This window comes from Cephus cinctus, unplaced genomic scaffold, assembly GCF_000341935.2.
Source record: "Cephus cinctus unplaced genomic scaffold, Ccin1 Ccin1_scaffold0076, whole genome shotgun sequence".
Lineage (NCBI taxonomy): Eukaryota > Metazoa > Arthropoda > Insecta > Hymenoptera > Cephidae > Cephus > Cephus cinctus.
In genome coordinates this window covers 428,149-439,661 of record NW_014332817.1, presented here as the reverse complement: position 1 = coordinate 439,661, position 11,513 = coordinate 428,149, and the positions used below count along the sequence as shown (strand labels likewise).

At 34.7% G+C, this 11,513-nt stretch overlaps 5 protein-coding genes across 6 annotated transcripts; 3 read left to right on the top strand and 2 right to left on the bottom strand.

Moving 5' to 3' along the window:
• The first annotated feature begins 106 nt into the window (after positions 1-106).
• LOC107270280 lies at positions 107-1,231 on the top strand. The gene is made up of 4 exons (XM_015745150.2): positions 107-262; positions 329-481; positions 548-697; positions 761-1,231. The coding sequence occupies exons 1-4, from the start codon at positions 155-157 to the stop codon at positions 926-928; spliced, it is 579 nt and encodes a 192-aa protein (XP_015600636.1). The 5' UTR covers positions 107-154; the 3' UTR covers positions 929-1,231.
• Positions 1,232-1,293: 62 nt separating this feature from the next.
• On the bottom strand, positions 1,294-6,055 carry LOC107270286. Of its 2 annotated transcripts, none has more exons than XM_025087518.1 (8): positions 5,923-6,055; positions 2,429-2,617; positions 2,254-2,365; positions 2,084-2,157; positions 1,889-2,009; positions 1,795-1,829; positions 1,610-1,736; positions 1,294-1,538 (listed from the first exon to the last, which is right to left on the bottom strand). In XM_025087518.1, exons 2-8 carry the CDS (start codon positions 2,519-2,521, stop codon positions 1,330-1,332), a joined length of 771 nt encoding a protein of 256 aa, XP_024943286.1. In that variant the 5' UTR covers positions 2,522-2,617; positions 5,923-6,055; the 3' UTR covers positions 1,294-1,329. The 2 variants fall into 2 exon arrangements, with proteins under 2 accessions (XP_024943286.1, XP_024943289.1); XM_025087521.1 differs by lacking the exon at positions 5,923-6,055 and adding an exon at positions 2,870-2,999.
• LOC107270263 (transforming growth factor beta regulator 1) lies at positions 3,132-4,919 on the top strand. Its single transcript, XM_025087466.1, has 5 exons — positions 3,132-3,485; positions 3,580-3,808; positions 3,894-4,170; positions 4,258-4,477; positions 4,564-4,919. The coding sequence occupies exons 1-5, from the start codon at positions 3,366-3,368 to the stop codon at positions 4,735-4,737; spliced, it is 1,020 nt and encodes a 339-aa protein (XP_024943234.1). The 5' UTR covers positions 3,132-3,365; the 3' UTR covers positions 4,738-4,919.
• Positions 4,816-8,060, bottom strand: LOC107270269 (etoposide-induced protein 2.4 homolog). Its single transcript, XM_015745130.2, has 6 exons — positions 7,642-8,060; positions 7,155-7,330; positions 6,832-7,087; positions 6,421-6,764; positions 6,270-6,344; positions 4,816-6,069 (listed from the first exon to the last, which is right to left on the bottom strand). Exons 1-6 carry the CDS (start codon positions 7,654-7,656, stop codon positions 5,982-5,984), a joined length of 954 nt encoding a protein of 317 aa, XP_015600616.1. The 5' UTR covers positions 7,657-8,060; the 3' UTR covers positions 4,816-5,981.
• An 818-nt stretch (positions 8,061-8,878) lies between these two features.
• On the top strand, positions 8,879-11,485 carry LOC107270219. Its single transcript, XM_015745034.2, has 4 exons — positions 8,879-9,828; positions 9,900-10,010; positions 10,089-10,352; positions 10,440-11,485. Exons 1-4 carry the CDS (start codon positions 9,591-9,593, stop codon positions 10,634-10,636), a joined length of 810 nt encoding a protein of 269 aa, XP_015600520.1. The 5' UTR covers positions 8,879-9,590; the 3' UTR covers positions 10,637-11,485.
• Positions 11,486-11,513: the final 28 nt, after the last annotated feature.

Here is an 11,513-nt window from a genome sequence, read left to right as displayed (position 1 = left end):
TATAGATTATTTTTTCCCACGTGATCCTAATCCTGAATCCGAAAAAAATAAATATCGCGTGAGGAACTATAATCGACACGCATAAAAATATAGATATACCTATTAGGGAATTCCAGAAAGTATAAATGCTGTGTCAATTTACACGAGTTACAGAATGGGTAATACATCCATCAATAACGCGATACTTAACAAGATGCTGTGCAGTACGTTATTCGTTCTACTTTTTTCAAGCGTGCTAATCGGTTCGTTAACAAGAGCGGATGTAAGTAAACATCATTTTATATTACCTGGCATTTAATATTTCTTGAGATTGACTTTCTTTTAACAGAGCCCATTAGTCATCAATGTGGAGACTCTAGAAATTACAAATAAACCAAACGATTATATGGGCGACTGGTCGGGTATGATTCATAAGAATGATCCTGAGAATACAATTTCACTGAAGATGATTATCAAATCCACTGTACCAGACAATATGATGGTGAGTGCAGCATCATCCCAATACAAAAGAATGAAATACAATATAATTAATTTTTCTTGCAACTAGGTAAAATTGACAGTGAATATCGGCGGAACAGACATGCCTGAAAGCACTACTACTCTTTGTGGCACAATGAGTGACAAAGTTATTGTAGCTGGTATTCTGGAAGTCGGTAAACCAGAGGATACATTTCCTAAAGAGTGTCCAATCGAGGAAGTAAGTATATAGTACAAGTAACAGTTAAAAGCAAATATTAATTTATCTCTTAATTTCACCCAGGGGGTATATGAAGTGATAGAATACCATATCAAGAAAGACAATATACCGTCCACCTTGCCTGATGGAAAACTAGTAGGACATATAGAAATATATATGCCTGGAGAAGGACCAATAGTGAAGATTGATTTTCAAGGAGATATAAGTCATAAGATGCCAAGCATGGGATAAACTGCATAATTAATTACCGATAAGAGAAGTTTAGTTGGGTTGTGACGACAATAACAGATTGAAGGGCCTTTTTCTTATTGTTCAAAACGTAGAAGAGTCCTCTGAGAGTGGAGTTGATGCTGTGGGTCGAACATATGTTAATTAAACGTATATTCAATATGTAATTTATATTATTCCGCAAACTGCTCAGGAAAACTCTCTAAAGGTATTTTAGTTCACTCTGCACATTTTATTGCTTTTTATTTCGGCTTGTGTACTGCGAAATGTAATAATAATGATGTATAAATATTTCGGGCATTCTTATTCGTTATTTCATTATGATTTAAATTTGTACGAAACCTCTTCCTCTTCTTGTGATCCCTCTTAACGCTTGTTGATTTTTATTATATTTATGGTACTGGTTACTGGCGAATTTCACCAACCATGCAACTTCCGAATACTTCTCTGAGGCCATGAGTTTTCGATAATGTCAAGTTGTAGGACAGAAGGAAATGGAGATACAGAAGTAAAACTGTGAGTTTACTGAAAATCTTGAGGACCTCACTTCTCCAGTTGGTGATTCTTTGCATGTTCTTGACAGTGGTATTGTTAAATCGATTTGTTAGCTCTTCTGCGGATAAAAATGTTGCACTTCATAGTTGGTAATAAACATTGAATCTAAATTGAGAATGACGTTCTTACTTGAGCGATAACAACACACGTTTAAACTGGGCTCTGATGTATTAGGGCCTTTTGATTTTGATCTTTTATGTGTTTTCTCCTTTGCTAATCTCTCATTTCCTATAGTATTGGTTATTCCCATGTTTGCCTGTTTAAATTAAACGTAAATGATTATTTGTGTATTTGAAATTTACTCGGCTTACCACCTTTCTTGATTTTCCTGATGGCCGTCTGCTTTCCTCTGGAATGAATTGCAATATAATTCATATTGATTCAACAGGAGTGTACTGTTTCTTTTACCTTTTATTCGGCTCTGACGATCGAAAAAGCTTTTTTTGCTCATGGCTTTTTGAGAAACATTTTTATCGCAACACGTAGGATTTATAATAGACCGTTTCAATATGACTGCTGTATATGGAATCTACAATACAGCATGGTATAATCAGCCATTAATTATAATTTGTATTTTTTTCTATATTCGTCAAATAAACGCACATCAGAATGATCTTGAGCAGTACGTAAACGCGGCGAATGAATCGTTGCCTTGTTCTTTTTAAGGGAAGGTGCGACTGTTTGCAAGTGCATGAACGGCGTAAATAAAAAAAAAGTAGAACAAGTACATGAATGGCATTGAATTAAATAGATTTGTGAACGGAATTATTCACCATGATGAGAACGTCGATGAAGGACGTGACTATTAGAATTCGCTAAAAGTCTTTGAGCTTCATTATTGCACTTGTACTTTTGGTCTCGCTTGACATTCTGCTCAACGATACGCTATCAAAATATAAGATAGATGAGAATTTTATGGGATTTGTAGGATAATTACGAATATAATACCTTTGACATAACTTTAGATTTATAATAATTATCATCAGTAGTCTCATATTCCGGTACCTCCGGAATACCTTGCAATACTTTATGATCGAGCATTTCTTCTCCACCAGAAATTGGTACGCTATTTCAAGGAATCGTAACGGCTTTCTTTTCCATAGAAACAAGATTTTCTTGAGCGTTTTTCACCATTGCCTTGGATATAACAAGAAAAACCAGACAATGTTAGCGATAAAGAATAATACTCTAAACCGGCTTCCTTCAGTGAAATCTACTGTAACCCTTATATTTTTACATTCGGTTTCAGACGATTGGCAACTGTCGTGTATAATGGAACTAATTAGAGAATGGTTTTCAGTTCTACATGATCTGCCTTCCCTCTCGACTGATCGAAGAACACTCATCTGCTTTCTGATCCTAATTAATTCTTTGCTATTAAAAATTTACCATATAGATTTATAACGTCCAACTTCTAAGTCCAACATGTTTCCCGGCTGCTAATAGTATACATGTTATTTCATATGTCGATAGTCGCTTTTAAATGACACAAATATGTATGTAATTTGGTTATTTGCACTTATCAGCATCGTATGTATTTCAGTTCTTTACAATTTCCGACCGACAATATTTTGTACAGATGAATAAATGTTGTATTACAGTTCTGTGATTTAAATGATGGTTAAATGCATGTGACTGAGCAGTGTTGAGCAGTAGACTGCTAAAGTCCTTGCGCAAGAAAGTACAAGAAATTCAAGGATCAGACTAGTCTTGGATATTAATTGCTTTTTATTTTTTTTTAAATGACTATTTAATGACTGCTTGATGTGGATTAATATCGTGATAGTACTACAAGATGCGATAAAGCTTTAGTTAACAGGATATCTAGTTTGTGTTTCCTAACCTCTATAACTTGTATATTCGTAGAATTGACAGTTAGTAAACAATGGCTCATTCATACGATGGATATTATAGTGAATATCACAAAACGGCGGATATACAACAAAATCTTAAATATAAGAGGAAATATCAGAAGCTCAAAAGAATTGTAAAAAATACTGTGTTTGTAAGTGGTTTTACAGTGCTTGTTATCATTTTACAAGGAACAAGGTGTTAATTCACAAGGAACAATAATATATTTTATTATGTTATTGTCGTAGGAAAATGCTGCATTGTGTGATCAAGTAGCACAGATGCAAAGGAATCTTGCCATAATGAAAGAAGAAAGGCTATTTCTTCTCCGAAAGCTATATCAACAACAAGGTGAAGTGGATACAGTAACACCAATGGGAAAGCCCCAAATGAATAATTCTAATTCACCATCTTTTAATACTGACAATGTAACACCTAAAAAGAGTGTTAAAAAAAAGAGCATGGTGGATTTATCTGGTAATCATTGAATGAATTATAAATACAACATGCCTATAACAAGTACATTGGAAAAATTCACTACATATTAATTCTTGTCTTCTAGAAATGAAAAACAAGCCTAAGCGCTACTGTAAAGCAGCACGTAGAGTGGTACAATTGATACCATTAGATGTTCATGGGCGACCAATATTCCCCATTGCCTTGGGTGATCTTACAGTTTACTCTCTTGGTGAAGTAGTGTCCGATAAAATTGCTTATCATACAGAGGATCTTATTTTTCCTGTGGGTTATTGTAGTACCAGGATGTATGCAAGTTTAAGAAATGCACGAGCCAAAAGTCTTTATACATGTAAAATATTAGATGGAGGACCAAGACCAAGGTATTTCTTTCATAGTTTTTTTATCTCTCATCTTCTAACTTATACATACAATGTCTGTGTAAATCAATGAAATTTATAAAATTACAGATTTGAAATAGTATCAGATAATGATCTTGATCAGCCACTAGTTGGCACAACTCCTGACGAGTGCCATTCTCGATTACTGGCAGCTATATCTCCTACACTTCGTTCGATTGCTCCAAAAGGAGCTGATTTCTTTGGACTTTCTCATCCAACCATTCAAAATCTTATACAAAGTTCTCCTGGTACACGAAAACTAGCAATATACAAACAGCAACGTTTTGAGGTACACTTTGAAACCAATGAATCTCTTATTTTCCTATAAACCAAAATGTTTTATTTCACGAGTCTTACTGTTGATATTCGGTACAGGTGAGCAAAAATCAAATCATGCCAGGCAATGTCAGCCCTGCAGGAGACGAGGAAACAGATCCAGGATTAGGTTTTGCTGCACTGCACAAAACATTCGCATTGCATGGCAATTATAAGATCAAAGAGGAACCATTGGACCATGATCTACTGACCCTCCAGGAACTGCTCGTGTGACCTTACTATGTACATATTGATTTTTCAAATGCATTAAAGCACGATTTTTGAAATTAATGATTACAAGTTGATACAAAGTAGCATACAAAAACATTTATTTTACAATGAAATTGTATGTACAATTGGCTGACTGCAATTATATTATTATAAATAATAGTTATCACAAATTGATACAAAGGAAATTGCTATGCGTCTTTTACATTTCTATACCTATTTTCCTTAAAATGAGCGTACTACAAGGCGCACAGGTTTGCCTGCAATTCCAGAGCACAGATTGCTATATTAATTATAGGCGTGTATATATATATATATATATATATATATATATATATATAGTAAAGCTTTGCATGTCGAACAATCTTAATAAACTGATAATCTAAAATATTCTTGTGGGCGCACGTTATGTACCCTTAATGTTTTATGTCAGGCAAGTATATTATACATTATGAAGTACGTGTATTGTCACGTACCAAATTTCAATCATTTTTCATGTTTCTAGTACTTTAGTAGTTATTTTGGGAAACGAAGGAGCTCAGAATTGCAACATTCCCAATACTCATAAAGAATTAAGGAGCCTTTGTAATTCTAACACATCACATTGGCGTTAAATGTATGATCAGTTAAATGTAATAGTGCAAATGCTAGCTACACTATTGTACTGCCATTCCCGAGAAAAACAAAACTTAACATACATTTCTATTTTCACTCTCTTCTGTATGTTATATCACGTTATCGCTAATTATTTCTATTGTATATTTTCGTATGCCTAAGACTAATGAAGACATGGTTTGTCATATAGCAACCAAATTATATTTTGTCTATGCATTTGCACAATGTGCAATACTTGCTGCATTCACTTACATTTGAGAAATCAACCATAAGCGCTACGAATTTTTGTATTCAATATATTATACAAAGATGGAAATCATCATAGCTTCAATCGTGGTTCCAGGCAACGAGTAGATCGTTTATAAAACTGAAGTATATGTATAACTAAGTCAGTAAGGCAAATAAAGGAAATTCGACGCGGTACGTTAAAATCTTAAAATCTTAGAGCGATAAAGAGTAATCATTTTCAATTATGCTATTAATAGATCATAGCACCTCTTACATATAAAAAAAATCGGATATACATTTTCTGTCATGAGGAATATATATATAAATATATATTTTTTATGAACTTACGGATAAATAGATTTTTCATGTTGGCTCGTTTACTTTGGAAATTCACGTATTTTCAACTGTCACCGTCTATTGGCGGGACCAATGGTTTTGTTGAAAAGTGTATTCGCAATAGCGATAACTGGAGAAAACAGTTTTAGTGGACAATCACTGTAAGAAAAAAAAAAATACTTAAAGTTCTGGCTAAAGATAATTTGTGGAGATATGGTAGAGTTTATGTATCCGATTTGTTAAATAACTCTTATATCGTAATCAGGTGAATACAAACTTTAAATAACTATAGTAGTATTATGGCAATTGAAATAAAAAGTATATGACGGAAATAAAAAGTATATAAACGGGTCACATACCACACTCCAGTCACAGGTTCAGCTTCATTCCCACTTATAATAAACAGTGGGAAAAGAATAGAGAATACACAGCCACTGAAAGTAAAAATTTATATACATATACAACATATTATTTAGTTGTCAATTTTATTCTAAGGTCTTTGAATTTTACCTTATAACATATGAATTAGGCAACTGCGTGAGCACTGCTAACGGCATCCCGAATCCAACAAAATATGGCCAATTGGCTTCAATAAAAGTCAGTCGTCTATGAAGCTCCCAGCCCATATTGAACCATTTATATTCAAAGGCATAGAGGGCATACAAAAGGCACATATGGATAAGAGCCAAAAGGTCCCCAATAGGAGGTAATGGCACTTTAGACACTAGCATCCCTTGGCCAAGAAACAAAGCTTGAACCAGCACGCTGAAAAGTGTGTCTGCTACCAGTTTACTCACACTCGAAAGGAGAAGAGGTCTTCCTTGTCTATATCTGTATGCACTATCTGCTATGTCCTATATCGATTAGAAAATGTACATTAACTATAAAAATAATATATATTAGGATGTCACAGGACCATACCTGAAACCACAAGCTGTTGACTATTCTGCTAAGTAGAAACAAGGGTAAAACCCATACTGTCCCAAAGGTAAGAGATAAAAATGGTTTTGTCCAGGCCCAGACTGTCGCACTCATACCTGACGAGTGACCAAACACAATGTTCAATAAATATTTTAGAAAAGGAAGCAGTCCACATTCAAAGATGAGGATGCTAGCCCAAAATACGCCACCATTTAATGCGCAACATTGTATCGTTCTCTTTAGAACCTTTGATTCTCTGTAATTTATAAATATCAACATGTTGTGAGTTAGCAGTTAATTGCTACTACTAATAATAATGGTACCGTTGTTCTTTTGGCCGTTTTCCTGAAGACCGAGCACCATCATCTCGTCTATGAGAATCCAGTCTTGATGGTGAATTCTGAAATGTTTTCTCGTTGATCTGTTTATCCATATAGAAAAGAACCACAGCACCCTTTAGACTGTCCATAAATCCACGGCACATAGCACGCAATATTCCCTAAAAATAAAATGTTAATTTCAACCGAGTTCCATCTCTAGGATCTATCGAAGTATGAATGAAACAAACAAAGCAATCAAGTGTCAAAACTCTAACATGAAACATAATAACTAAAGCGAAGGCGTTATTTATTTTCTAAAGATAATAGCTATAAACATAAACAAATTATTATCATACAACATAATAGTTTTATGTGATGTCATTCATAGACTAACCATTGTTATCTTTAACAGTGGTTATTAATCACAGATAAGGTTATGTCCGGAATTTAAACAAATAGTTGACATGTATTAAAAAGAATTTACACTCACCGTTATGTTGTCCATATTTTTAATGCTATATTGACATACTTATATCAACGCACATCCCATATATTTTCCTCACCCTGACAATGGAGACATTTACAACTCGTTTCGTGGGTTCAAAGTACGAACACTACGACGAATTATATGACGCTTCAACTATTCAGCAAAGACGCTCAAACCCATAATAAGGGAAGAATGATTAGAATTTCACATAAACGATTTATCATCTAAAAATATAAAAATTCCCGGGAACACTGTCTATTTTCGAGGACCCACGTCTGATCCCCGATATCTTATTCCTTTTCAATATAAGCTGTAGGTAGAGAGCACGCGTTATCTATTATTTTGTAATTTCGCAACTGTAGTTGATGATGCCAAATCTTGCGACAGAGATACATAGCTCTTATAACCCAAGAAAGCTTGACGATACAACGAGTCCCACGTATTTAACTATGCAAATCATTTTTAAGATTAAAATAACATTGATATTAGCTGCTGTCCAAAATGAAATTTTGCAATTAAAAATTCAACCTCATGATTTCATATGGCTAAGATTTCATACGAGAACCTCAGGCTTTTCTTACAATAAATAATGAATTATTGTTATTACACAGCATTCTTCACATTTACTTGATTTCCAAAAATAAATTTTAATGAGTCTAAAATATTCAGAGTTTCCTATGTACTCAACGGACGGATTAGTATTTCCGCGTGTATAAACGATAATATGCTTATACCATACGTGATACGTGATAACATAGCAGGACATCCAGTGGACACGTATTGTACACTATTGTGTTGTACAAAACACTGTGCTTTTAATAATTAATTAAAAAATAAATATTCAATATTTTGAATAATAGTATATGATTGTAAGAATAATCTCTGAGAAAATACTAATAATTAATCATTGTCCAGAGTTGTATTCGTATATGGACTGAACAAAAAGGTATCCAACGGAACCCAGGGTCATGAGTATGTGTATCTTTTTCTTACTCACGCAATTGCTCGTATGTTCGTCTCTCTCGCACGCGCGGCATCAGATCACTTCAAGAATCTTCAAAATGGCCACGGGAAAATTTCTCGCACATTATATATTGTCCATTACCAATAAATTATGTTTAATTAAGTCTCTCCTTAATTAAACTTCGTTCGAATAGTCGTGTTTAATTTGTAATATATAAATCTATATAAATAAATATCTATCACTTATCGACATGGGTGATTAAATTATCGATTGTGATTCTCGAATAGAAATATCTCGAAGTTCGAGCAAGGAATGTCGATATTCCTTAATGACAACTTCGCACATTGCACATGGCCTGTCATGGCGAGGGTGCTTGACAGATGTGTAGATCTATGATATGCTGATTTCATAGCGCGCAAAGTAAACAAATACAGAGTCGGTAGTATCGCTGTTACGCGAACGTGGTAATTATTGGATTTTACGTAGTGCAAACAAGCCTAGGAGTTACTTTTCGAGAACGTGTAGGCAAATGCGCCATGAAGCGTTATACTTTTATAAGTTTGGCGAGTTTGGACGTGGCGCGGGTGTGACAGTTTATCGTGGGTGCTTCAAAAAATCACGTACCGCGGTGCGCTAAAGTGCTTTTGTTACCTTGAAAGATGTTGTTCTGAAAAATGGTGCCTTTCACGATGCACCGGTATACATAACAGTGATCGACTTTCATATTTGCTTAGGAATCTAGTACGTTTCGCGTGCAATACTAAAATTTGCTATCCCTTTGACGTTTATTTTTCTTCCTGAACATTGAGTATTTATCATACGTGATTTGTCAACTCTGTAGTGGATATGATATGTATATCAGTTCTATATTATGATATACGGCTGTTTGGAGCACAGTGCTTTCTATGGATTTTTTAGAAGCATAATACTTGGCTCTTGCTAGTTCTGGAAACTTTTGAATATCAATATTTTCTTCAACGGAAAGTGTATGGATTGGAAACACGTGCAACATACACGGACAGACATGTCGCCAAGTCCTGTAACTCATGGTGCTACGACAAGGATAGCAGGAGATATGTATCATGATATGACTGGCCAAATAAATCCAATTGGTTGCATACCACCGCCATCGTATCATAATATTAATCTTCCACTTGGCCATCCATCCGTATTGGCTAGTGACCGTGGAGCACCACCATCGTATGAAGAAGCCATAGATCCAAATGGTATGAGAAATTTTTTACAAGACTGAAGATACGCTTTAAAAGGAAGATTGTTTATTGGAATATTGTTACAGCTCCACCACCATCTTATGACTCTCTATTTGGTCGAATGAGAGAAGCGCATAAAGCATCCAAAGGTGTATTTAATTTCTTAAAGAATATCATCGTCCTCTTGTTAGGGACAAGTGAGTGTTCAATAAATATATAGAAATAACATTATTCACCTACTCAGTCATTAATTCAAATTTTATTAATATTTTTAGTCGGTTGCAGTATCATTCTTGGAGTTTCTATAGTACTTCCAATATCTATGATGATCATTGGAGGACTCTACTTATACGATTGTCCTCAGGGCGAATATATTCCTGTCTACCTTCTAGTAGGTGGTGGATTCAGTGTGCTGAAACAGTTACTTCATCTCTCAGCCAGGGTACGTCAGCGTCAAGAAGAAAGGGATGAAGAAAGAATAAGGCAGTCACCAACACAGACTCTCATTAATTGTTTTATGCTTGGCTGGTTTATTATTGGTAAGTTAATAAGCTATGTGAATTTAATGTTGATTGTTAATTGGCTGGCACAACCAATATACGGATACGTTTTTTTATCCTCGTCAGGTTCCATGTGGGTCTATAAGGAATACCAACCAAACTATGACCCAAGTCAGGGCAAGTATTGCAACAAGACATTGTATTTGTTCGCCTTTTGGTTAATAACTTCGGCATACATTTTACTTGGAGTAGTGACTGCGGCACTGTGCATTATTTCTGTGGCTAGTATCGCGTTTCAAAGACCACCGCCTGATTTAATGTGAGACATTCCTGGTCAATGCACGCGCCAGAATGAACTGCGCCCAATCGTACAAGTGCTGTCGGTGCGAGAAGAACCACAGCTGTGTGGAACGATATAGTAAATATATCATAAGTGCTGCGAGTAAGAAAAGAAGAAACAATACGCTATAATCCGTGATAGGTTGTGACAAAAATCGTCCATCACACATCGTCCGTACGCCGTCGCATCCGCCTATATGCTACTACTATTCTAAGGATACTCAAAAAATAACGAATATATACTCGAATTATGAATCTCGAGTTTAAAAAACGGACCATGTCTGATGACAAACACCGAAAGGCAATGGCTATTCAAACCAAAAGTAACAAGTGGAGGTAAATGTTTAATTGGATTTGCTTGAATTTCATTTCTCGTGTTCAGGGTTGGTAGAATCGGGAATCTTTCTTTATAAAACCTGAATATTATATTTGACTATCTTTAGCATGACACAAACAACCCTGAAATAACTGGATAACTCATATTTTACTTTACTATATATTCGAAATCAGATAAACCGGTTTTTATAACGCAGTTGAGGCCAAACCTCAATAAATTCTTTTAGTAATTTGTATATATTATTCGTAAGTACAATCGTAAGTACAAAATAAGAATTCCTTTTTCTACTCTTTACAACGTCTCTGAGGATATCTGGTTTTCGATCGTATGTATAAGTGATCGACACTCGTTAAAAAATATCGGGAATCATGAGTCATAGGTAAGCGACACTGGTCGTATAAAACCAAAATAAATAGATAAAAGATACCGTTTCGTATCTCTAAACTTCATAATTAACAAAAGGTATATAATTATATATATATATATATATATATATATATATATATATATATATATATATACAC